The sequence below is a fragment of the Carya illinoinensis genome, chromosome 15 (genome assembly GCF_018687715.1).
Source record: "Carya illinoinensis cultivar Pawnee chromosome 15, C.illinoinensisPawnee_v1, whole genome shotgun sequence".
NCBI lineage: Eukaryota > Viridiplantae > Streptophyta > Magnoliopsida > Fagales > Juglandaceae > Carya > Carya illinoinensis.
Window position 1 is genome coordinate 17,139,493 of NC_056766.1, and position 27,825 is coordinate 17,167,317.

The following is a 27,825-nucleotide window of genomic DNA, read 5'->3' on the forward strand; positions in this document are numbered from 1 at the left end:
TTTGACAACGCATTGTTTCTTCTTATGCCCTACGACGAAATAATGATACATGGGAAAATAACTTTCGACAGTGAATCTTTCTGGATGCAAGTCCATAATCTACCTTTGGATTGTATGTCGGAGGAATGGGACAATCAAATAGGAAACTTGGTGGGAAAGGTAATAGAAGTTGACGTTGAGGAGGACGGCACTGGTTGGGGGAGGTGTTTATGTGTAAAGGTGGAGTTACAACTCAGAAAGCCTATTGCAAGGGGCTGATTCATAAATGTCCAGGGCACAAAACATTGGGTTCACTTCCGGTATGAAATGCTACCAAAGATTTGCTTCCAATGTGGTTGGATTCTTCATGAAGAACAGGGGTGTCAAGCAAATCGAGAAGACCATAGTGAAGAAGACTTTGCTGGTAAGTCACAGTTTGGACCATGGCTTCGGGCTGAGGGTGCTCCAAGATGCTGGTCTGGCCAAACGCGAAATTCCAATGGAGAGGGGGTCAAGGAAAAAAGGAAAAGTGGCGATTGGGGAGGGGAGGAAACACTCGAGGGAAGCGTTGCAAAAGGGTGGCCGGTAGAGGGGCTAGACAAAGGACAGGCGAGTCCCATTCTCCCTTAGGTGCAGAAACCTACGACAGCAATAAGGGGAGACAATGTAGATGCTAGCTGGCAGGGTCAGAAGTCTGTAAATCTTGAGGAAGGTAGGGATGTGATGGAAGCTGATCTCCCCTCTATCCTGGGGGAAAAATTTCGGTCAAACACTGGGTAGGGTATTTTTAGGCAGGAAGATGGAAGGGAAACCGAAGTGAACTATGGGCTAGAAAAAGGGACTAGGCTCTATGGTACACCAAGTCGACCTCTTAATCAAAACGGGCCCAATCCTCTTACAGTTGCTAGCTCGGATGAAAATGGAGTAGGGGAAATACCGAATCCTGCTTTAAGTTAGTTAATGCAAAAAGAGGTACGTAGATGGAAATGCCAGGCTCGGGTGCAGAAATGCTCAACAACCTCTTCCATCTCTACAAGGTCTCAAGGTGCAAAACGTGGTATAGAGGCAAGTACTGTTAGCCTTGTTCCTCAAAAGAAATCCAGAAGAAATGAAGATCTTAAGTTGGAACTGCCGGGGGCTTGGGAACCCCCAAACAGTTCAAACCTTTCGCATGTTTGTGAAGGAAAAGCTTCCCGACGTGGTCTTCCTTATGGAGACCAAAATTCCATATGCTAGAGCTCATGGTATTGCTAAAACTCTCAATTTTAATGGTTGCTATGTAAGTGAGGCAGTTGGTAGAAGTGGAGGACTCATTCTTTTGTGGAAGCAGAAAGATTTGCTTGAATTGGTAATTTTCTCAAAACACCACTTTAATGTAATGGTGAATGATGCCTATTTTAATTTTAAGTGGCTTTTGACTTGCTTCTATGGGCACCCGAATTCAAACTTAAGAAAACAGGCCTGGAGCTTGCTTTCCTCTTTCAAGCCTGGTGATGAGGGATGGGGAGTGATAGGTGATTTTAATGAGATTCTTTTTAATGATGAGAAGGTGGGGGGAAAACCCAGAAATGAAAATCTCATGTGCACGTTCAGAAACCTTTTAGAGGAGGGAAACCTGCTTGATCTAGGGTGGAAAAGAAACAAGTTCACATGGTGTAACTGTCACGAAGATGAGTCTTTCACTAAGGAAAGACTTGATAGAGCTATAGCCAACCCAAGATGGAGATTAAACTACTCGAAGGTTTCAGTGGAATCACTTCCAGCTATCTGTTCTGATCACAGCCCAATACTACTATCCTGTAGTTTTGAGTGGTGCTCAGCATACAAATATCACTTCTCTTTTAAATATGAGGCCAATTGGAACAAGAAAGAAGGATGCAGTGAGATAGTATCTGAAGCATGGCAAGGAAGTAACGGAGGAGAGACAGATTTGAATAGGATTTTAAAGAAGCTGGATAGAACAAGGAAGGGGCTTCAAAAATGGAGTAGGCACGTGGTTAGGGACAGAAACATATCCATAAAAGAAAAGACCCAGTTGTTAAGTGATTTGCAAAGTTGAGAAGGACCTAGGACCAAAAAAGAACAAAAAGGATTACGACAAGAACTTGATTTTCTGTTGGAACAAGAAGACACAAGGTGGAGGCAAAGGGCAAAGAGACATTGGCTGATTGGTGGAGACAAAAACACAAAATTTTACCATGCTTGTGTCAATCAGAGAAGGAAAAAGAATACCATCACTAGAATACTAGATATGGAAGGAACAGTAATGAGTGAAAAGGAAGATATAGCAGGTTTCAAGAGCTACTACACAACAATCTACAAGTTGACACAACCAAATTTAGTATGTATTGAGCAGAGCCTTTAGGGCTTGGAACCAAGGCTTACAGTTGAAATGAAGCAATAGCTGGACAGGGATTGTACAGAAAGGGAAGTGGAGGTGGCTCTCAAGCAAATGTCCCCCTTCAAGTCTCTAGGCCCTGATGGCTTTAGTGTAGGCTTCTTTCAAGAACATTGGGGAATAATTGGCCCTGAGGTCTCACAAGCAGTACTAGATTTATTTAAATTAGGAGTTTTACCAAGGGATTTAAACCACACACACCTGGCTTTAATTCCTAAGGTTAGCTCCCCTATTTCAGTACATGATTTCAGACCCATCTCCCTTTGCAATGTGGTTTATAAGCTTATCTCTAAGGTCTTAGCACACAAAATGAAAGGCATGTTGGACAAGGTGATCTCATGGAACCAAAGTGCCTTTATCCCCAAAAGATTCATAACCGACAACATAATGGTGGCTTATAAGGTCCTTCATACAATGCAAACAAAACAGAAAGGAAAATAAGGTTCCATGGCAATCAAGCTAGATATTTCTAAAGCCTACGACAAGGTTGAGTGGGACTTTCTAGAGGTTGTGTTATTAAAATTGGGTTTTGAATAGAGATGGATAGACTTATTGATGAAATGTGTAAAGTATGTACCATATTCTGTTATCATTAATGGAATCCCATATTCTGTTATCATTAATGGAATCCCATGGGAGGCCATTCAAGAGGACTGAGACAAAGTTACCCCTTGTCACCTTATCTTTTTTTAATATGTGTTGAAGGACTTAGTGCATTACTGCAAAAAGCTGAAATGAGAGGGTTGATCAAGGGAGTGGCAGTAACAAGGGGTGGATTAAGAATCAACCATCTCCTTTTCACGGATGACTGTGTTATCTTTTGTAGGGCAAAGTTAGTGGAGTGGTATGTAATTCATGACATCTTGGTACAATATGAGCAAGCTTCTGGTCAAACCTTAAACAAAGAAAAAACCAGTGTCTTTTTAAGCTCCAACACAAGAAGGGAAGCAAGGGATTTCATTTTACAACAAGTAAATGGCTCGAGGTGCAATGACTATAACAAATATCTGGGCCTCCCTATAGTGGTTGGAAGATCAAAGTATAATTCTTTTAGAAGTCTGAAGGAAAAGATATGGAAGAGAATTAACTGCTGGAAAATAAAATTTCTATCTACTGCAGGAAAGGAAGTCTTGATAAAAAGTGTCTTACAGGCTATTCCAGCATATGCCATGAGTGTCTTTAAGTTACCAATTCTGCTTCTAAAAGAGATTAAAGCCTTGTTGGCCAGATTTTGGTGGAGCCATAAAAGAGAAGGGAGAGGTATTTACTGGAAAACCTGGAAGTTTTTAGGTTCAGTCAAAAATCAAGGGGGATTAAGCTTCAGGGATCTCAGTTGTTTCAATAAAGCACTTCTTGCAAAACAATTGTGGAGGTTTATGAAGGAACCAAACCTTTTGGTTTCTTAGGTTTTCAAGCATAAGTATTTTCAACATAGTGATCTATTGGAGGCCAAACTGAGAGGTTCACCCTCCTTTGTGTGGAGAAGCCTATGGTCTAGTCTGGGATTGATAAAGGAAGGAATGGTATGGAGGGTGGGGAATGGGAAAAGTATCAAAATTTTGAAGGACAAGTGGCTACCTCGTCCTGTGACTTTTCAGATCCAGACTCCCATGAATACCTTTGATATAGAAACCAGGGTGGAAGCATTGATTGATGAGGTAACCAAATCATGGAAAAAAGAGGTGGTGGCTGCAGTTTTCAGAGAAGATGAAGCAATGTTGATCCAATCTATCCCATTGAGCAGCAGAGGGTCATGTGACAGAAGGATATGGGAAGCTTCAGCAAGAGGGACTTTCTCTGTCAAGAGTGCCTACTTCTTGGAAACTTTACTATAGAAAAGACGCACAGGTGACACATCCTCAGGTGGGTCTGCTAATGGCCTGTGGAAAAAGATCTGGTGCTTTAATATACCAGGTAAAGTCAAAATGTTGTTATGGAAATGTTTTAACACGATTCTTCCCACCAGAGACAATCTCTTCAGAAAGAACATAGTGGAAGGTAATACATGTCCAGTCTGTTTGAGGGAACCTAAAACCATAGTGCATGGAGTATGGGACTGTCCTGTAGCAACAGATGTATGGGGTGGGATTCCACTTTTTAGAAAATGGAAAAGGAACTTCCATGATTTCCAGCTGGCATTGGAACTGGCATTGTAGTTTTCCATCACATATGGACAAGGAGGAATGGTCTGATTTTTCAAGATGTTTTTAAGTCTCCCAATACAGTTACCACAATGGCACAGGTAGACCATGCAATGTACAAGGAGGTTTTGACAAAAAATTCAGAGAGAATAGCTGGAAGACAAACAGATGAATCTAGGGGATAGGGGTGGTTATAAGGGATTCAGAAGGGGAACTAATGGGGTGTTTGATTTGCACCAAAGGAGCACGTCTCTTAGGTTTTCCAAGCAAAAAGCTATGCTCTTCATAGAGCTATGGAGTTATGCTTTGAGTTAGGATTGTCACAAATGTGTTTTGAAGGGGATGCTAAAGCTGTTATAGATGCTGTAAACTCAAAGGAAGAAGATAGTTCATGGTCTGGACAGAAGATTGAGGATCTTCAACAACTTATGGCAGCTTGCCCTGCATGGAAACTAGTCTTTGTACACAGATCTGCTAATGTAAGTGCTCATACAACAGCTAAGCTAGCAATTAGAGTTTCTAGTGAAAATGTTTGGCTGGAAGATGGACTTGTTGAAGTCAAAAGATCCATCATGGATGACTTAGCTTGGATTGTACCAAGTCATTCTTAGTAATGAAATTGTTTTCCTTTCAATAAAAAAAAAAAAAAAGTTAGATGTTTTATTGGATTTTGAGAAATGATAGAGAAAAAATTGAATAAAAATATTATAAAATTAAAATATTGTTAGAATATAATTTTTGTTTTAAGATTTGAAAAAGTTGAATTATTTTTTGTGTTTGTTTAAAAGTTTGGAAAAATTGTAATGATTAAATGAAAAAGTTGAAGATTTATAATTGAAATTTATTTGTGTTTGAGTAATGTTTGGAAAGGAAATGAGATGAAATGAAAAGAAACCATCCAAATTCCCAAACAACCCCTATGAGGAGAGGGGAAGAACAATTCCATATCATGGGAGATATATGCATATAAAATAGGATAATGATTATCCCACAGACAAAAGCCACCGATGGTGGCCATCGGTTCTATATTTCTTTTTTACTTAGTGATTAAGAAAGTGTTTTTAAATAATGTTGTGAATTTTTTTTAAAATATTTAAATATATAAAAAATGCATGAAAACAAAGAGGAATAGCCTATTCGGGGTTCACCATCAATGGCTTTTGTTTGTGGCTGTAGCAAGATCCTATAAAATACTTCACATGATGAAACATTCCAAGGTTTATTTTCAAATTTTTATGGGAAACCGATTGGCATGTTTACTCTTAATTATAAACTTCTGTCCTTCATGTTGGATAACCTTTGGCTAGTTGTTTGATATGAAATTGAAATAATAGTTTTATTAAACTAAAAGGAAATGCAAACGATGGGGATGGGACACCAACAAATACCACAAATAAGTTAATATAGAGCAAAAAATAAAAACAACAGCCAACGGGAAATGGCACCAAACCCAGAGTTTATGATCACAACTCATGTGATTTTTAACTCATTCCATTGACAGGTTGCAATGTTGTGCATTGCTAGGATTAGCTATATATTTAGAGACGACTTTGAAATAGATTAGTAGAAGTAAATATAAAAAAACTCAACAATCACACAAAGAACATCAAAATCTTAGTGGTCCAGTTTGAAAAAGCAACCTACATCCATTGGCGGAGTCGATCTCAAGGATTTCACTATCACAAAGATAGAGTAAAAGAGAGCAATCAGAAATCACTTCTTAATCCCGAAAGCCCTAATACACCCAATGAGCTCTCATATCTCACAAAAGTAGTTCTCTCTCTGTTCCTCACTCACTTCATGGTTAGTCGTAGACGAAGACGCCTGGCCGCTTACCTCCTCACCATTAAGCAGAGGGAAGATGAGAGCCTACAAACTTATCTGGCCAGGTTCAACAAGGAGCGGATGACCGTGGAAGACCAAGACGAGAAGATCACATTAGCAGCATTGCTCGGAGGGGTCCGGCCCCGATCGATGTTCATGGCAAAGATGGCAACGAAGACCCTTGCCACTCTCTAAGAGTTTATGGATCAGGTTAACAACTTCATCAATGTAGAGGATACCCTCCACGCCTTGGCAGAAGGAGGTGGACGGGGCACGCAAAAGGGAAAGGGCCCTGAGCAAAGGCCCCACCTGAGAGAAGATAGAATGCAAGCAGCGGGAATCAAGAAAGGAGGAGCCCGCTGTGGGAGGCATGCGGCACAGGTTTGACCGTTCGATGTTCATCGTCGCGAAGGAGAAGAAGCAGCACACCTTGGGGGAACGTCCCTACTGCACCTACCATTGAACCACTTCCCACAACATTGGGGAGTGTCGATCACCTCCAACAGGCTACCATCCACCACGGTATCCACCCTCTCAGCGGAGGGAGCAGTCGTGGAGGGGACGCTTTAGGGAGAGGAGTCCAGCCTGGGAGCACCAATAGAGGAGGCGAGAGAGCCCAAGAAGAAGAGACACACAGTGAAAATTGCTCCCACCCTTTTAACATTTGTACCAGACGGTTCCCCTTGTAGGGGTAATTCACACCATCACAGGAGGATTCATCAGTGGAGGGGAAACTTCGTTTGGACGAAAAGCTCACGCCAGAGAGGCCCGATACCAAGAAGTTTACTCAGCCTCCTACTAACTAGTGAAGCACCCTCGAACTGAGCCCTCTCCTATAATCTCCTTTGGGGAAGCTGATGAGGAAGTTTTCTATCTGCGCGATGATGCACTGGTGTCACCATGCAGATTGCCAACTTCAAGACTAGAAGAATCATCATTGACAATGGCAGTTCGGCGGATATCTTGTTCTAGGATGCGTTCATTCTCATGGGGATAGACACGGCTCATTTCCAACCAACCCCAATGCTGCTAAAAGGCTTTTCGGGGGAAACGGTCCCATCGTTAGGGACCATTGCCCTGTCAGCTTTGGTGGGCAACCCACCCTGCGTCACCTCAATTATGGTCAACTTTCTGGTTGTTAAGGCTCCTTCCTCCTAGAATGCCATCATTGGCCGCCCGATACTTAACCAACTATGGGCCATCACCTCCACCTACCACCTAAAAATCAAGTTCCCTATGGTCTAGGGAATCAGTGAGATCTAGGGAGAGTAGGCCTTGGCACGGGATGCTATATGTAGGAGTTGAAGCCCACCAGGGGGGAAGTGACATGCTACACAAGCATGCTCCAATCTTGAAGTCATGATAGGCTCCCATCAAGACGCAAGCTATCCTGACTAGGAGGGAGGAAGCGGGGCTCATGCCAAGAAGAAAGGACCATTGGGGCCCTACCCATTTTCTCACATTTTTATGTTTTGTCTGCTTGCTTTGTAAATATGAACTTCTGGTAGATTAATGAAAATGCTAAACTTCTTTCAAGAAATTTGCAAAACCAGTCCCAAATTGCAAATGACTACGATTCTTAATGAACGAAAGCTCCCTTGAGGGAATGACGAACCTCCCCTAAGGAACCACCTCGCGCAGGAAAGCTCCTATGAGGGAATGCTCCCCTGAGGAAATGACGAACCTCCTCCGAGGCCATGCTCTCGTGGGGGAAAGCTCCCCTGAGGGAATGTTCCCCTGAGAGAATGAACCAATACTCTCTTGAGGGACGGAACGAACCTCCCCAGAGGAAATACTCCTCGTGTGGGAAAGCTTCCTTGCTTGGAAAAACTTTTGTTAAGGAAAGCTCCTTGAGAAGATGATGATCCTCTCCTAGGGGGAATGCTCTTGGGTGAAGGAAAGCTCTTGGTCGAAGGAAAGCTCCCGTTAGGAAATGAACGAAGGCTCTCTTGAGGGAACGATGGTCCTCCCTCGAAGAAATCACCTCGCACGGGAAAGCTCCCGTAAGGGAATGAACGAAGGTTCCTCGGCACAAGAAAGCTCCCCGAGGGAGTGAACATGCCCTTCCCTCAGAGGAATGCGAGAAGTCCAGAGATCAGCTTAAGCTCGCAAAGGCCCTAAAGTCCCATCGTGCTAAATTGGAAAGATAGGTCGGTAATGGTCAAGTTAAGTTACATATATACACATGCACATTGACTTTTGCAGCAAACTTGGTTGGGTTTGCCTTACGTGTTGCTCGGCCATCTACTAAAAAAATGCCAAGTCAGCAGTATAGTGCATCAAGGAAATTTCCATCATGGCCTCAACTGCGCGACGTAATTCAAGCAAGATGGGGACCTTATGTGCAAGATCGCAAGCAGGTTACACTACAAATAGCCTCAGGGGTCAGTAAGGGCAGATGGTCAGTTATGCCTGGTGAGGTACCGGCAGGATAATCATCAACTCACTAGAAATCCAGAGGCAAGGTTTGGAAGTCGGATAGAAATCGGCTCAAAAGGGGGGCGCTGTCAACTCGAGCTCTATAGACTTTCACAAAGCTCAAGTTGAAGGAGAGATCCTCCGCTGTCCCTTTCATGGGACTCCTCTCCTACTTCTACTCCCCCATGGGCCGAAGAGGAAGTGTTCGAGCCTGTACAAACCCAAGATGTTTGAAATCTCCTTCGATACCCAAGCCAAGGAAGGAAGCCCCGCTCTTATTGGATGCTAGGGCAACTTGGCATGTAAGGAAGAACTGTCAACTATACGAGGAGTTCTGAGGCAGAAGAGCAGAATTCAAAGCATCACATCAAAAAGGAAAATGCTACCAGTAAACAGCAACCAAACAGTGCGAGAGGATAAGTCAAAGTGTGAGAAGGAAGTCAGGGCATAAGAGAAAGATACATTTCTTTATTGATTAATCCATCTACAAGTTACAAAGGGACACTTGGCATTTACTACCAACAAGACCCCAAGAAAGTAAACAACAAGGAAAAGAATGACTACGACTGTAGGGGAGGGTCAAGACTGGGAAGCTTCAATCCCTCTCGCGGATCAAAAGAGCCTGTCTCTACAGGGTTCCACTCATGTTCGGTGCTAACCAGGTAATCTTCAAAGTCCCCTCCTCTTGTGCGAGCCACAGAAGTGCCCGTAAGGGGGAAGTCACCGGGGTCATCATCTTCTGGTAGGAATGCATCCGGGATCGTTTCCCGCCCCAGCTCGCCAACATGATTAAGGGTAGTGACATCAGGTTCAAGGATCTTGAAGTCCAAAGCCCGCAGATGCGCCTCCAGTGCCTCTGAACTACATTGAGGGTTGAGGATGACGTAGTCACTCATCCTACACAATCCCTCAAGGTACTTGTGAGATCACGCCTCTTTGCGGATAGAAAGAGTCTTCCTCAATTGCTCACTTGATCGCGTAGCCACCTCTTGCTCCTGCAATAGGTCGCTGTGTAGATCCAAGATAACCACATCCTGATTGGCAATCCTCTCATTGGCAGCAACCAGGTCAGTTAACGCCTCTTCCTCACAAACCCTCTGCAATGGCCAACAGGTTGGAATGCTTCCCTTCTGACATCTTGATCCGGAGTAAATGGGGCTCTCATAGGCCCCTTAACTCCTCATTCTCCATTTGGATAATGTCATGCCATTCTTGGAGCTTACTCAGAGACTTCTAGGCCTTCAAAGCCCAATCTCGAGCCACAGCCTACTCTGCCTCCAATCATCCCCGCTCTTCCCTCCCCTGCTCCACTACAGACTGGAGACACTGTATCTTGTCTTCAGCAACACGTTGGGCTAGCGCTTTGATTCCCTGCATGGACTCCGAGGTTAGACAGCAGACTCAAGACCAAGAAAGTTGAAAGGGAATGTAGAATGTAAGAACTACATTGGAGAGATGTTTTTGAAGTTGCTCCACTTCGCGGCTTATGGTGGGATCCTCCCGCAGGGACTCATTCAAAGGATCGGCAGGAACTGCTATGTTTGCGGTCTCCAAAGAAGGCATTTCCCTTCTTAGGGATCCGACTGCCAGCCCTCTGCTAGGCTCGATCAGAGCACCCTTGCTCACCAACAAAACAGGAGGAGCCACCACAGAAGGGCCACTTTTGTCCCCGCACTGGTGACCGTCACCCCCACAAGGACCTACGACCCCAGTCATCGATTTGACAGGGCTCGGCGGTGTGCCGACTAAAGGCACATCTGGCACATTCCTTCCAAGGCTAGGTGGGGTGGAAGAGTCTTGCGCTTTTGCTGGCCTCTCTTTTCTAGACCCACTAGTAACTCTACTAGCCACTAGCTCGGCCTGAGGGGCAGCAGCTGGGCTCTCACCCACAGCATGAACGCATCCAGGATCAGAGACGCATTCATCATTTGGATCTACCCAAAGGGGATCTGAAGCCTCTTTGAGATCAAAGGCTTCGATCAAGGACTGAGCAGTGGATGATGAAGAGTGAGACATCTCAACATTCAGATCCAGAGGGGGTTCCACCATCCAAGTTTGCGGAGGTGCCCTGTCCAGAAGAGTGCTCTAGAAGTATATATTGACCACTTCCGCCCTTCACGAAGTGCCAGATGCATTGCCAAGATACAACAGGTACAATAAGAAGAAGAGACTTAGAAGTTGCACTTGAACCCGGAAACTCCCTGGCCCATCGTTGCCGGGAGGGCATTGCAGAAGAAGGAATGCCAACCATCTCTGCTGAGATGAGACGACCTGCACTAATTGTCTAGGGAGCCAGGCCTTCAGAGATGTTTGGACCTCCACCCTTGGCTTTGGACAAATCCTCTAATCCTTGTCTTCAGGAGAGGATTCAGCTACCCATTTCCTTGAAGAGTACGACAAAGGATCAGCCACCACACCCCTAGCAGAGGGAATGACATGACCAAATGGGGGAAGGAAAGTGACCAGATTGTCTTCCCTAATGAAGTCCTTGGAGTGAACCAAGAGTGGGTGCTGAGCTACCCAATCCTGCACGATTGTGATGTGACGCAACTCATCTGACATGGCCACAGGGCACACCATGTTGTTGCCCGACACGACTCCCCATGCTGCCTTGATCAGGAACTCGGCCACCCACAAAGAAGAATCTACTAGATCAGTCCGAGACTTTGCGGTCCCTCAACTCTAGCACAACCAACGCAGGCGCGATTGCGCTAAAAGATCTCTCTTGTTCCTCTTTGTACATGGTGAGTTAGGAGGAACTCATGATCAGTAAGATCAACATTTTATGGGTCAAACTTTAATAGAGCCTGTCGCCATAGCAAGCAACAACACATCAGAATTCGCCTAGCATTTGGATGAAGCTAAGCAAGCACCAGCCCCAAGTGGTACAGGACTTTACGAACAGGACGGGGCAAGGGCAGTCTTGGCCCATAGGAAAACATGCTGGAACTTCTAGAGTAATTGAATTTGAAATGTGGTAGGTTAGCACCTGGGCTCTCATGAGCCGGCCTCAGAGTGGTGCACAGAGTCAGTCAGGTTGGTGGATTTTTGGGAAGCCATCGGGACTAGAAAAGCTAAGTCAAGCAAGGAAGGGTTGAAGTTGCAAAAAAAAGAGGGTACTGGTCACATCGAAAATACAAAAGGTAGAAGAGAGGTAGTAATGCGGACGGAAGGGGAGCGAATTTAAAGGCAAGGTCTCACAGTTGCGGAAAAGGGGTAGTGTCTAACAGCCTAACTTGCAGGATATGTGAAGCGACGAGAATCATGTCAACATCCCGGTAGTAGTATATGAGGAATTGGCATCGAACACGTGTAACGGCCATTGACCAGCCTATAACGCCATTCGGTGAAGACTGTGATAAGCAAGAAGCTATGGAAATTCCCATCAGGTCAACTCGATGAGAATTACTAGGGTAACTGTTAGCGGTTATTTTTTTCAGGGTCTAAAGCCCATAATACTACCCCAGGCTCTTTACTTTGCCAGGCCTCATAAGCCTTGAAAATGTCTGCTCGAGCCCTGAAAGCCCCCCCTTGGTAGCCTAGGGTGGGTCCTAGACCCATGCAGGTCAGGGAGGCTCCAGACTCGTGCGGGTCGGGGGTAATCATCAACATTGAGATGAGATGTTGTGGAAAGGCATGGGAAACCACGATTGGGGAAAATGGAAGAGACAACATCAGGAAATTCTGTCAAAGACCCACGCCGTATTAAATGACTGACATCAAGAAAACTATGCCTGATTAAATTCAGTATGGCGGTGGTGACTTTGAGGAGAGGCATCCCTCTGCCCCAAAACACAAGACATGGCACTACTAATCCAAAAGACCAAGTATAAAGGTCGACCAGAATTGCGAGGTTAAAAAGGGAATGAATTCAAGTCTATTGTCAATTATACACAACTATTTTCTTCTCATTTAAAGCATTTTTTATCTCTTCTCTATACTAACTTTGGTATCAGAGGTTCCCCGGGCCACCTCTCTACTGACTCAGGATCTGCCACGAGTGAAGACCCGTGTTGTTAAGCAACCGGGCCTAAGGGCGTACAAAACACGACGTTAACATATGGTATATGAAATCACTCTACTTTCTTGCCTGTTATATTCTCAAAGCCTTTCCAAGTGTTTGAATTCATCAAACATGACACTCACTGCTTTAGTAAAACAAGTCCAGCCTTTTCTCAAACGGTCATCGAACAACATGAGTAAGAATAGAGCACCACCTTACACAAGATGTACCCCAAAGATTAGAATAAATAAACTGCAGTTAACTTGATTCTGCAATGCTTCACAATGATACAATGCTACAAAAGTAAAAAAATAAAAAAAATAAATCAAGCTTCCCTATCTTTTGATTACACGAAAGCAAAAGTTGTCTACTCACAAATGACCACGCTCGTTTACCCATATGGCCCAATCGCATGTGCCATAAATGAGTAATACCTAAATTTGAAACGTCTGAAGATAACCTTATAGCTGCACCAATCACTATCTCACCAAATAGAAAATAAATACCATCAATCTTATTTCCTATCATTGTAACCAAACAGCCCTTATAGACTCAAAAGACTCCACCTTCAAATGTATACTAATAACCAAAGGAGTCAAAAGTAATCAAAGATATAAGATTTCTATTCAAAGATGGAATATGTAGAACATTAGACAAAGATCTAACGGTTCCATTATACATCTTAATTTTGATTGAACCAATCCCAACAATCTCAAAAGCCATATCATTCCTAACCAAAATTAAATCACCGTTGATTGATTGTAGGTACCAAACCAATCTCTATTGGGACATATATGGAACGTACATGGAGCCCACTTGTCACCAAAAACACCATTTCAGGCGTTGATTTTTAGGACAACATCAGAGTTATTAGTATTCTCAACAATACTAAAAAGATTAGAGGAACTTGTACCTTCGTCCTTGTTCTTCAATCTTGGACACTTATTTTTGTAATGACCGTATTTGTGACAATATTGATAGTTAACGTTTTTCTTGTTAAATCTAGGGTTGCCACTAGAATTACTCCCACCCTAATCCGAACATTTGCCACCAAATCTACCACCAGTGGAACATTTCACAAACAAGCTATCGGCTTGATTATTCGTGCCTTATACACAAAATCTTTTATCAACTCTTTATAATTCAAAGCAGATTTTATATTTGCCAAGGAGATGGTATCTTTACCATACAACATCGAGTTCACAAAATTATGAAACAACATAGGCAACGAACAAAATAAAATTAAAGCTTGATCTTCCTCGTCATGTTTAATATCAATGTTTCTTATATCCATAATGATTTTGTTAAATTCATTTAGACGGTTGGACATAGGAGTACCTATCTTCATTTGGAGAGTGTACAACCATTGCTTTAAATGCAAACTCTCCACTTTTCTTCAAAGATCTACGGTGGTCTCTTCTTCTACCACTTCGTGCAAAATTCCATCAGAAAGAGATAACAACATCGTGCTATGCGCTTTCTTTTTCTCTTCCTTTGTTGATATAGAAGGTTCATCTGACACCTTGTCCTCCAAAATTTTCGTCAATCCTTGTTGTCTTAACAGGGCCCTCATCTTGATGCACCACAAGCTGAAACTATTATGACTATCAAAGTTCTCTACTCCAAACTTTGCCAAAGCCATCTCTCAAGATCTTTCACAAAGTCTGGCGCTTTGATATCGGTTTGATAGGATTAGCTAGATATCTAGAGACAACTTTGAAATAGATTACTAGAAACAAATAACCAACAATTTGACAATCACACAAAGAATACCAAGATTTAAGTGGTTCGGCTTGAATAATTGCCTGTATCCACGAGGGAGTCAATCTCAAGGAATTCATTATCACAAAGATGGAGTACAATAAAGCAATAAAAAATCATTCCTCAATCCCAAAAGCCCCAATACACCCAATGAGCTTTCAAATCTCACAAAAGGAGTTCTCTCTCTTTTCTCTCTATTTTGGCCGCAACTCACACACTTCTTTATAAAAATATGTTTATATATTAAACAATGTGAGAACCAGGTTTTCTGAACATTTTCTCGAGTGGATGTTGAGCTAACAAGATGTTTGAATTTCGCTTGAGTGGACTATTGAGTAGATGTTGAGGGAAAAATCTATTTGAAATTTGCTTGAGCCAAGGTCGAGCCAAATTTTGCTCATGTCAAGGTTGAGTCATAGTCAAGCCAAGTCTCTAGAATGGCATTTTCAAAATAAAATCAAGCCACCATTTCAACGGTCCAAGTAAAGGAAAGTGCATGGAGTTCCTGAAAAAGCAATGCATAAGAGGTAGCATAGATGAGGAAGGGTTTAGCAAAACGTGTTCCACATGTGTTTGTCAAAACGAGATTCTAACTAAAGAGTGGTGAAGTATGATGGCTGTGTTCCTGCAAATAGGCATGTGCATGTGCGGCATTAGGTGGCTGACCGGCGTTGATCTAAGCTCTAGATTCCTTGCAGAACAACCAAAAAACCTACAAAAACAAATTCGCCAAAAAACATAAAATTTGAACTGTTAGATTTGTATATATACTGTGAGCATATATCTATTGACACACACACAATATTGGGGATTAAATGAATCTCCATTCGTTTATTTAGGTTCTGATATAGTGTGTTTGGAAACCCATTAGAGCTTGTTTGGGATTGTGGTAAGAAATAGAGCTTTTCATATTAGTGCTTTTAGTTGTAGAGCTTAAAGCTTTACAATTAAAAAGTTGTTTACTATTTGGTAGACATGGATCTAAAGTAGTTTTAAAGTTAGTTATAATAGTTTTTTTTTTTTTTTTAAAGTATTGTTATCTATGGGAGCTTCTTTTTTTTTTTCTTTTTTAATAACAAAAATAATTATTAACATCATAACAAATTACATGTAAGTTTTTTCAAGCCAAACAGCTTGTGCAACACACATTAGAATTGCTTCCCACCATATCTCAATATCTTCAACCTTCCAAGCATAGCATGCAAGTTGATGTATAACCTCATTTTCCATTCTCTTGTAAGGAATTTGCATGAGCTTTTCAATAAAAGTTTCAATTTGGTGTTTTAAAAAAAAATGGACTTTCACGTTTCTTTAGGTGCTTAAAGAACTGTTTATGAATTTATTTAACATAAAATCTTTTCTTTAAAAGAGCTTTTAGATTGTTAAAAGTACTTTTAAACTTCCAAACTCAAACATGTATAGGCTACTTAATTTAAAGGATTTTAATATGTGGATTTCATGTGGTTTCTATCTACTTATGTCATGTTAGTTTTTAAGACTATTATATGGTATGGATTTAACTTGCCTCTTGTTAAAACTTTCACTGGACATATCATGTTCAAAAGTGAATAGACAAAATTGAAAGATTAATGTAAAAGTCAACTTATTTTTTCATATAAAGCAATCTTGCCCATTCATTTTCCAAACACGATGTATACAGTAAAATCTTAATAGGATGAAAGCCAAACCCAACATGGTATAGGGTAATTTACTTAGGATTGAATGTCTAGCCAAAACCATGAAAATCGAAGGCTAGATGGTAAGGTTAGGGGATGCTTGGAGAATGAGATGAGATGAAAATTTTGTGAATAGTAGTAAGATAATTTGAGTTAAGTATTTTTTGGGTTTTGGAAAATGAGAGATAAAAAATTGAATAAAAATATTATAAAGTTAAAATATTATTAGAATATAATTTTTTAATATAATTTTTGTTTTGAAATTTGAAAAAGTTGAATTGTTTTTGTTTTTTATTTGAAAGTTTGAGAAAGTTGTAATAATTAGTTTGAAAGTGTTTGTGTTTGAGTGATGTTTGGGAAGGAAATGAGATTGTATGAGATGAGATGGGATTAGATGAGAATTATTTGCATACATCCCCTAAGTCCTAATACAAGTCTTGACTAAATCCATGTCAGGCATGAAATGATGTCCCTCACAGCTCCTTCCTAATGCTTGAAGAATACAAATGCGTTGTTGTGTTTTATTGGCTAGTGGTGTTGAAGGGGTCAAGTATTAAAACACTAGCCTCTTGGTTAAGGATTTCCTCTACGTCTACCAGTAGGTATCCCAGACAAATGGCTTATAAAGTTTTCAATCTCACTTCAAGAAGAAGCTGGTGATAATTCCTACCAAATATTATAGCAATAAAAACTGGGATTCTAGGTTTTTCTTTGTGTCTTGCTCGGGTTGGGAGTTCCAACCAATGGATTTGCCTTCTACTTATTTATTGTTCTCTTTGTTCTTGTACTCTACTTGTTTTTTTTTCTTGTCCTAAGTTAGAGTTAATTACAGTTTCTCCTTCTGTCTGATGAAGGCATGTACCACATTAGGAAGGTGAGCTATAGGAATTGAAGAATGAGAACTCATGTTTGGAAGGTTTTTGTTTCAAGTGAGTGCTTGGAAGAGCACTAATTGTTTGAGCGTCTAGTGTAGGCTGATCAAAAGGTTGATAAAAGAAAGAAAGTCAACGATCCCCTAGGGCAAGAGGTGTTGAATTGAGGAACCCTCATGAGCAACCCTCCAAGTTGATAGAAAATATAATACATAATTGAAAATGAGAGAGAGAGAGAGAGAGAGAGAGAGAGAGAGAGAGAGAGAGAGAGAGAGAGAGAGAGAGAGAGAGAGAGAGAGAGAGAGAGAGAGAGAGAGAGAGAATTAGGTAGAAATTTTGTGGGTCACATCTTTCTTATTCTTAAGTACAATTGAATATAAAGCATAGTTCCCTATGATAAATATTTTAATTATTATTAAAATCAAAACAAGAAAATATCAAATCAAATTCTTGTTTTGATATTATCTTTGACACAAACTTTTTGGGGAGAAAAAGCCGGATGCAAGTAGCTTGGGCCGACATCAAGCTCCAATCCCTTTGAGAGTAGTGCTTTTGATGACATTTTTTTAGATGAGTTGGCTGACTACTAAGGGGACAAGCGGCTCCCTTTTTAAGAAAAAGCTATCAAGTGACAGCTTTTCATGACCTAGTTTTGATACTTTTTCCTCTTACCCTAAAACCCCAAGGTGGCCAATTATGTACCTTTAATAACTTGGAGATGTCTACACCTCCAACCCACTACAAGGTCATTTTCTTGGCATTCAAGCACCTTGGTCGCTAGGGTTGATTGGGACTCCTTATCATTGGTTGGGACTCCTTATGTAGTGCTACTTTAGGCTTCCTCCTCATAAGAAGCAAAGACCTCTACCCTTGAAGGAGTAAGGACCTCCTTTGCTGAGCCTACCTAGGTTGCTTCTACCTTCTACCTATCATAATCGAGTCGAGATTCCCTTGACTCCTTCAACTTTGTAAGCTCCTTAACTTCCTTGACTTTTTGTTATCCTGTGAGATACTTTTGAATTCCTTGTTAGCTCCTAAGGGCTTCATGCAAGGGAGCGGCAAAGTTTTTTTTTTAATGCAAATTCAATAGCACTCTACAATGTATGTGTTCTCTCGACCCTAGCAGAAGGGTAGGCAAGCCCTTGCTTGTGCAAGCGAGGGGTTGAGTTGGGCCCCCAAGCCCTGCCCCGCCCGACATATGGGCCCAAAATATATTTTTGTAGTTTTTGAGCCAATTTCTAAACCTATTCTTCGCTTTGAAATTACAATTATTAATGCAAAATTGAAAATATAAAAATATAAAATTAAATATTATCTCCAAGTGTAAACAATTCTAATAAAGTTGCTAACTAATAATGAGAAGTGCTATAGTTATTAGTTACAAAGAGATCCCATGAAAGCAAACCCAAAAACTGATGTGACATCATATATTACATTAGATCTACTTTACAATAAAAGTAGTTTTACAATATAATAAACTACATCAAACCATGTAAGTTTGTGAATTTACTTTTGTAGAATTTTTTTGTAGCTAAAATATTTTTTATAATCCTAACCTATTACAAAGTAGTATAAACTATTACACATTAATCTAAAACTAGTACAAATTAATCTAAAAATATTATAAATCGTCAAATAACTTGAACGAATAATAATGTTATCACAATTGAAATACATTAAACAAAGAAAATAAAGATAAATAAGAGAACTTAGCCAACTCCAAGTGACATCATAGAACCTAAAAGAGCATATGAATAATATGATGTCTCAAAAAGAAAAGAACATCAATTAGGAAAAACCAATAGCACAAGTACAAACTAAAAAGAATTAATTAACAAACCAATGGTGTATCAAAGTCATACTATCAATGTGTAGCTGATGTAGATTGAGATGGAGTCTCTTTTCTCAAAGTTGTCCCTATAACATTTGAAATTAAAATTAAGTTTGTCAAATAAATATAACTAAATCTATTATAAGCAAAAATAAAGATTAAATTAAGAATGATTACTGCTTTCAGGGTGATCAACATACTCCTCCTCATAGCTTTCACAAAGTCTACAACCTCCAGAATCTAAATTGGCTTCGTTTTTATCCAATCCTGAGCGCAAATCAAAGTCTCTACAGTGCTAAAAGACAAGGAACTCCAAAATAGAATCAAGATGTGACCCCGGTGCTAAATGCGGACTCTTAAACTACAATAGAAATAAGGATGACCAAAATACTGTGGACAAGGATGAGATACTTGATGGGTTTACCTTCCAGCAAGCTAAGATATCAAATTTCTCCACATATAGGTGTAATCCTACCGACGAGTGTCTTTTCAAGTCAAATTGGCTGTCTAACTTCTTCCAAAACTCGTGGGTATCACCAAATCTCATACCTTACTTATGCTTTTTCGGCCTATCAGTTTTGATAGGAGGCGATACGGTGAATGGTGGAACGTCTATATTAGTTCACTCCAAATGCGGCGAACTCATCATACAACTTATTGAGGGTGTCCTTAACCCTTAGAACAAGTTGACCCGTCCATCCCTTCCTTCTAGTGTTTTTCAACCCATACATCATTTCATCTATTTTGTATCGTGGGTCAATAACAATAGCAACAAAATCACCAAACAGAAAGTTCGCTCAATGTTTGTGCCCCAAATCGCTCGAGTAAAGTTCAAACAGAGAGTTTGCTTTGCACTCGTTTGACATGTTGCTTGAGCAAACATAAGACAGAGAGGTCACTAGAGACTTGTTCGACATCTCGCTCAAACGAATAACGCGATAATTGAAGAATTAGTGCTTTTTCCTTGTAATTATATTAACAATAAGATTGTTCTCAGCATTGTAAGTTGGCCCTATAATGTACTTTGACATTCCTCAAGAGAATAAAATCCTCTACAACTCCAAAAATGTAGGCACATTACTAAATCACACAAATTTTTATATCGTCTGATTGATTTCTTGTTTTACTTTATTTTCTTGCTATAATTTTTCTCTACAAAACTAAGATCTCAAATCTCTCGGGCACCTTGGCATCATCACATCAAAAGTCTTAACGCTACTCGAGCTTAGCCGGTATTGAGCAAACCAAACAGGAATAGTTGGCTACTCAAGAGAGCCAACCTCTAATTAAACTCGTTGATATTTTTTTAATAATAGTATAATTTCTTTTTACCGTTGCTTTCCTTCACATAAATGGTAGTATTCAAATGCCAAAGACAGATATCTTCAACGTTGTTTTTAATAGGCAAGAAAAGTTACTGTTTGTTGGCTTTGAAGGGTTATTAGAAAATGGTGGGTTTAATTGTTTTTCTGATTTAAATCCAGGATCAGTTTTTTGTTCAATAGGTTATATATATGTTTGTTTATTTGGTTATTCCTATTGTACGAGTGAGAAAAAATATACCTTGGAAAAGTGAGATAGGAAAAATAAGTTTAGTGAGTTTATATTTTTTGCAGTATTTCCAAATAAAAGAAAAGAGTTCTATTGGTAGAGCTCGAAGCTCCACCACTTGTATAGAGTTGGTTTGGGTTATTCGACGATTAGTTGTACTGTTGTATCCTGGAAGAGTCAAGTCAAGAAGATCAATTCTGCTATATTGATTAATTTGAGACTTTGTATACTGCAGAGAGCTTGAATCTCTTTAAAGAGAGTGAGATTTCCATGCCTCAATCCAAACTAGTTTCGTTTAAATATTAATTTCATTGTAATTTTTATTTTATTATTGTGTATTTCACTAACATAACCAAAAGCTGGTTGAGGCATGCGCGTGGCTTATATATATAAGGAATACCACTTGGGTCTTTGAAAATCTAAAAGATCTGGTTGTCATGAGTCTAAGGATTTGGGCAACTTATTGTAGCTCTCCTCACAGCTAGTTCCCTTCGGATGAGCAAGCTGTTATAAACTTGATCGCTATTGCATAGGGCATTGATGGTATAGGTGAATATTCTAACTCCATCGTAGCCCTATCTTTGCCTTGGAGAGCTATGATAAGTTGCCCAAATCCGACGTACAGCTCGACGCTGATGGTCTAGGTGATTCTTACTACTCCATCGTAGCCCTATCTTGGATGTGCATGTCACTATCAGGGGTGTAGCTAGTCCCGTTCGATCCCCTTTTTTGATATATTATATAATTTATATTATAGTATATAATAATATAATGATAATATATTGTAACATATTATAATATATATTATAATTATATTATAAATTATAGTGATATATTATAGTATATTATAATATATAATGATATAATATTAGTATAACTACTAATACAATAGACTATAGTGATAATATATAGTTATTAGTATAAGGTTTTAAAATTTAATATTATATTAATTAATAATTTATCATATAATATAAAATTATATATAAAAATGATATATAATATAAAAAATTTGCCTTTTTCTAATGTTTCTTATCGTCTGAGTACAGTCTTGCTATTTGTGTAAAATTGATAGAATTGCTCAATTTACGCAAATGGATTGATCTTGTCAATTTGCAGATTGGATGGAGAACAACAGTCCTGAAGTCGTTGAGCTTCGATATTATTGTACAATTAAGGTGAATACTCATACACAAATGTTGCAGCTTTCTTTAATGACATTTTCCAAACCCTCATGGACAGCTCTGGGTTAGAGTTCACTGGTCTTAATATTATTCCCTATCAGGACATAGATAATTGATTCTAGGTTGACAACCATTCTAGAATGTACAGAAGTGTTGGCTAACTATATTTTAAACCATACAGTGATCCCCTGAGGGATAAGGCTTTATCGTTCTGTTAATGTATTTTTTTAACTTTGCTTATTCCAAATTTCCCTGTTCTACTACAACTTTCTGACTAAATTACAATTGGATGCAGGTTCATCGTTTAATGTGTTTAGAACTCAAGAAATTCATTGGCAGAACCTCGGAAATATTACCAGCCATTGAGTCTGCCCCGCCACGATGCACATTGGGAATACAGGCACTGTGCACATTAAAAATTGCAATGGATAAAGCAAAATTACTTATACAGCACTGCTCAGAGTCTAGTAAACTCTACCTGGTACATATTCTCTTGTATACATTCTGAGTGGTTGGGCTTTGCCTTCTGGTTATCAATAAAATTTCCTATTACCTATACAGAAACATATTTTTCTGACATAGTTTGGACACAAACGGGGTCTTTGAAACAAAAATATCTGCATTCATACAATTTTTAATCTGTCATTGTGCAAACCTGAATTTATAATGTGTACGAGAAGTAGATGTCTCATCCTCTTCTAATAAGAATGAAGATTGCATTTTTTGGTTACTGATAATCGCCTCAGGATAGTGTTCGTTATTTTATAAAATCTGTTAAAACCAACCTGAATGTGATTATTAGAGCTTTAAACCATATAGAAATTATTTTAACTTTTGTTTTTTGCTCAATGAACATGTGATTACTAATGCCACAAACTATTATAGATGAGTTACCACCTTTCCAAGTTGTAAACTACATTTGAAAGGCAAGCATTGCGTTCAGTCCTATTAATATTTGTATGTATGTTCTCAAGGCTTTTATTTGCATCTTTCTTCACTATTAAATTGTTAATATTTTTCAGGCAATTACAACAGAGAGGATAGTTTCCAGATGTGAGAGAATACGAAAACCTTGGGTAGTATCTTTGAGTCAAATTCAAAATATGGTCCCATTGCTTGTTGGCTGGAAAGGTTTGCAATACTTCAAGGCCTTATTATATATATTTAGGAAATGGTGAATAATCCGAGATGTTCAAATTCATTTTGTTCTAAATTTCCGTGCATGGCTTTGTAGGTTGTATACCCTTCGATGCCTCAGTAGTAGTCCCCTTCCCAATCAACTTTTCCTGCTAAACGGTGTTGAATGGAGTAGAGAATTAAAAGAGTTTACACACCTCTGATGGTTCTACCTCATAATGCAGGCTCCACATGCTCATGTAGTATGAAACAGAACATAATTAACTCTGACTGTTGTTTTAAAGGATCCTTACTTGTTTCACAGACTTCCAAAATGGACTACGTACTGAAGAGTCTCATTTTCCTTTTGTCTTCTTCTTCATCCCTTTTATTTTTTATTTTTTCTATCTTGCTTTAAGTTTGGCAATTCTAATTTGGAAAATTGTTAGCTATACTTTTTGACGACCTTATATTGTATATTCTAAGTAGTCCAAGTCACTACATTATATGTCTGGTCAGTGCACCTTTTAATCCCTCAACTAAATATTCAAATTGAACATTCTCTGTAGATATCTGGAATTGCCCGTGATCTTAAGCGCACAAAGTTTCCCCTTGCACCTGCTGAAGAAGAGGCTGGGAAGGTTATATTAGGACTACTTCGACAAGCAATTCCTGTGTCCAATTCTGTAAATGATTTAGAACTCGAGGCTGTTCAACTTGCAGCTTCGACACTAAAAATTACATTCCCTTCTGCAGTTTTGATAGAGAAAAGATCTATTAAGCGTTTGCTTGATAAAGCCACTGACACAGACCCTAAGAAAAAAATCTTGAAGTGGTTGTTCTATCTTTTGAGGAAATATGGAGAAATAATTGGACGAAACCAGGATGATGACAGCCATATGCAGCGTGATGAGACTCGAGCCAATGACTTTGGTACACCCGAACCTCCCAAGGAGTTCAAATGTCCCATCTCTATGCAGGTGATGCATGATCCAATGATTATTGCTTCTGGGATGACGTTTGAACGATTTTGGATGGAGCAGTGGTTTAATGAGGGTAACCAGACATGCCCTATAACTCATATGAAGCTTGACAACTTGTTCATGGCTCCAAACTCTATTCTGAAAGAACTCATTGACGCTTGGTCTTCCCAGCAGGGGATTACTATTCCTGACCCATATTTAGAACCAAACATTTCCTCTCTTTTCTCCCAGGATTCTTCTGTTTCCAGTTCCATTGCCAGCTTTCCTAGTTCTGTGAATAACTTGAACCTTCATCTTAGTGCTGTGTCCATACGCTCTTCAGGGACTGATGATGTTTCAGAAATTTTAGATGATTTTAGTGAAAGCAGATTAAGTTGTAGGCATGGACAGAAGAATGCAGTTTCTGAAAAACTTAACCACCCTATAGAGACCTATGGAAACATGTTGGCTTCTCTTTCCAGACTTGCTGCACTTTCATGGGGATCACAGTGCAAGACAGTTAGAGATGTGAACAAAACACTTCAGGAAAATAAACACGCATGTCATACTTCAATTTCCAACAGTTGTGTCGAACCTTTGATTGCTTTTTTGAAGGATGCACATGAATTAACTGATGTAAAAGAACAGAGAGATGGAGCAGAGGTGCTGTTGGCGATTTTGCGAAATAACAGGTGATAATTCTTTTGCATGGATAGTTTTTTTCTTCTTTTCTGCAGATTATAGCTTTAATTATGAGCCTGTATGGTTTCAAGGCATGAGGCTTTCCAGTTTTTCTTGAAATGAGAAAAATTGAAACAGAGTAGCATAGGATTGAAGATTATAAGGCATGCTACAAAAGTATGGTTTCACATCAACCAAAAGAGCCATAATGATTAGATGAAAATAATATAACCTACTCTAGAAAAAAAAATATATATATATATATATATATATATATCATTTTTTGGGGCTTAAACTTTTAGGTAGGTAAATGTGAACTTATATGAAAGATATTCCATGGATTTCCCAAACAGTTGTAGAAAGTACTAAATAGTAAATGAATTGCTAGTATATACAGGCAAAACATTTTTCATCCTCTTAACAATATTTCTGCTCCCACACTTTGGTGGCGGTTGCTGTGAGCATGAACCTGTTTGTTCTTCTTTCTATTGTTCAGTATATTTTGGTGCATGAGAAATTACTAGATCCTATGCTGATCAACTTTCTGTTATTTCATGCAGCAGTGAAATGCTACTGTTTGATAAAGATGGGATTTACATGTTGGCATCGTATATTGAAACTGAAATCACTGGAGAAGTCCTTAGTATCATAGAGGTTTTGTCTTCCCAACCTGAATACAAGTCTATGATAGTGGCATCTGGTGTTCTTCCTTCCATTCTTAAAGTCCTCAATACCAAGACTATGGACTTTCATAGTATTGCAATGAAGATACTGTGTAATTTGTCCTGCAATTGTGATATTGGATACCATATGGTGTATTTGGACTGCATTCCAAAGCTGATTCAGTTATTGGGTGATCCAGATCTGGCCTGGTTTTGCATTGAGATCATTAGGAACCTATGCAGTATAGAGGAGGTTAGGATTGCAGTAGCTGAAACCAGCTCATGCATCAGTAACATTTCCCAAATACTCGAAACTGGAACAAAGGAGGAACAAGAACATGCTGCAGGTGTTCTTCTTTTTGTATGTCGTGAGCATGCTGATTTCTGTCAACTGGTCATGAGAGACACCATCTTACAATCTTTAGTTGATTTGTCTCTCAATGGGAATTCCAGAGGTCAAATAATTGCCTCTGAATTGCTCCACCTCTTGGAACATGTCAAAGATGATCCCGCGGAGTGTTCAATTCCTGAAACTGATCTGGCCCTGCTCGACATCTCAAGCTCCTCCAGTAGCCAGTATGAAGATAAGAAACTGCCTTTCAGGGCTTTTCGGTTCTTCAGAAAGATTTTATCACTATATTTGTAACGCCTTGTACCCAGGAAGGGTCGAAAAGTTAGCCCCTATTACTGTAAGGTCCTTGATAGAACCTACTGCAACCCAACACAAGAACGCACGCAGGAAGAAACTACAATCACCCACAGAAAGTAAAACACTCAATAATGTATGAACAAGATTCCATTGCAAATCTTGTAGAGAATCTTCGAGGGATCTTCAACCTCCATCCTGCCAAAATGTTCAAGAACCATGCATGGTCACTTATGCTTTTATATATTTGCAGAAGTGAAGTAAGAAATATCAAACACACCGTTTTAATCCCAAAACACAAACTAAGAACAATTAAACGCAACCAGATGAATTACAACAGATTGCAAAACGCGTTGTTTCATTAATTATCTCCATCAAAACGCAGCAACTTAAAACACTAAATGGCTTCCTTCTTTTCTTCAAAACTCACTGTTTCACTTATTCCTTTCATATAGTTAATTCCTTTCATATAGTTAATTCATATAGTCAATAGTATCAGCTACATTCTTCTTCCTCATCTCCTCCTCTTCAAGTCTTTCCCAAGGCACCAATTACAGTTACCTAAAATAAGCTCCAATAACTCAAATATATATACTTTAGAGACTATAAAAATATTAACTTATTTGTTCAATACAAATATCTGTGTTCCTCTACATGGACACCAAAGAAATACTTTAATAAAATAAATTAAAAAATCCACAAAGACTAGCAAATATTCTTGACTCAAAATATGAAAAGAACATAAAATAATAAATCTACTAAATAGGACTCTTCAATAAATACTTCACTTATTCAGCAAACCTTGCTAATACTTCCTCCTCTTGATTTTCAGTTGAACCATCAAAATTATTTGAAAAATATTGTAGAGATAAGGTGTGAGTTATCAACAATTTAGTAAGTAGAAAACATTACTAGTATGTAAACATGAGCATTTACAAAATTCAAAATACAGAACAAAATATTTTTACTTTTAGAATGCAAAATCAAAACATGTTATCAAAAATATCAGAGCGAAAGTTTCAAAAATATTCTTATTCAAAATTCCTTTGGCATGGCATAACTGAAACATTTCATCAAAAATAGAATTTCATGTTTAACATTGGTGTTATGGTTGTGCAAACCCTGACAGCCAACCAAGCAAAAAAAAAATGTGAGATCTCCCCCGTATTCATTTTTGGAGTCCTGCATGTGTACACAAGAAAGACCATGTAGAAAACTACTTTACTTTCAAAGTGGGTGCATTAGAAACAGAAAGATTGGTACCAACCCGAACAGAGGCTACAATTTTACACCCATGGTAAGGTTGGAACAGAATAGAAACATAATGTCATGCCATAAGTTTTCAAAAGTCACATTATATCATATCAGATTATAGAACATATCCAGAATAGAATATAATCGGATCACAATCATAGAATTATGTACAAATTTTCATATTCGCTCTTTACACAATTCATAAACAGAGTACCAAAAATTAGCTCATGTCAATGACAGTTATGATGAAAAATACTTCTCTCTTTGATACAGATTTCATGAGTAATACAGAAGAAATAAATGAGGTTTTTTTTCACATTTCTTTTCAAAACAAACATGCATATTTTCAAAATCAATCTCGTTTAATTTTTTTTTATGCAAAATCTAATATAGGAACCCCGCTTGGATTTTTCAGCTTTTTGGAATTTTCCAAACTAGTCTCGAACAAATATTAATTGTCCCCTATAAAATAATCACGTAACTTTTGTAAATTTTCAATCGAATACGTATTTCGATACTTAACCTAAAATACTAAAGTAACCTATTTTTCTATAATTTTCATAACTCTAAAATATTTTCACTTTCCAAATTTATCAATATCCACTTAATATTCACTCGACATAATTCTAACTCAATCACAAGTCTATTTAAAAAAATTAAGCCCAGCCCTCTTAAGTATTATAACAGATGTTGTAACCAAAATATTACAATGTCCAAAATGATTTAGAACCCAAGCACAACTCAATAACATACATGTTTACATCATACTTGTATTCAATTTTTTTTTTTTTTTAACTTTATAATATTTTCATTTAACATTTTTTCTCACATTTTTCAAAACCTAATAAAGTATCTTAACTAAAAATATT

At 38.9% G+C, this 27,825-nt stretch overlaps 2 protein-coding genes across 2 annotated transcripts; both read left to right on the forward strand.

Moving 5' to 3' along the window:
- Window positions 1-1,087: 1,087 nt before the first annotated feature.
- Window positions 1,088-2,038, forward strand: LOC122296709. The gene has a single exon (XM_043106509.1). The coding sequence runs from the start codon at window positions 1,088-1,090 to the stop codon at window positions 2,036-2,038; it is 951 nt and encodes a 316-aa protein (XP_042962443.1).
- A 19,492-nt stretch (window positions 2,039-21,530) lies between these two features.
- LOC122295421 (U-box domain-containing protein 5-like) lies at window positions 21,531-25,977 on the forward strand. Its single transcript, XM_043104428.1, has 4 exons — window positions 21,531-21,629; window positions 21,931-22,116; window positions 23,321-24,405; window positions 24,955-25,977. The coding sequence occupies exons 1-4, from the start codon at window positions 21,576-21,578 to the stop codon at window positions 25,700-25,702; spliced, it is 2,073 nt and encodes a 690-aa protein (XP_042960362.1). The 5' UTR covers window positions 21,531-21,575; the 3' UTR covers window positions 25,703-25,977.
- Window positions 25,978-27,825: the final 1,848 nt, after the last annotated feature.

Bases quoted from the DNA above. Each gene is read 5' to 3' on its own strand.
- LOC122295421 (XM_043104428.1), top strand. From the start codon at position 21,576: ATGGAGAACAACAGTCCTGAAGTCGTTGAGCTTCGATATTATTGTACA. The intron at 22,117-23,320 runs GTACATATTCTC...CATTCTCTGTAG, and splicing joins AGTCTAGTAAACTCTACCTG to ATATCTGGAATTGCCCGTGA. The intron at 24,406-24,954 runs GTGATAATTCTT...TATTTCATGCAG, and splicing joins GCGATTTTGCGAAATAACAG to CAGTGAAATGCTACTGTTTG.
- LOC122296709 (XM_043106509.1), top strand. From the start codon at position 1,088: ATGAAGATCTTAAGTTGGAACTGCCGGGGGCTTGGGAACCCCCAAACA.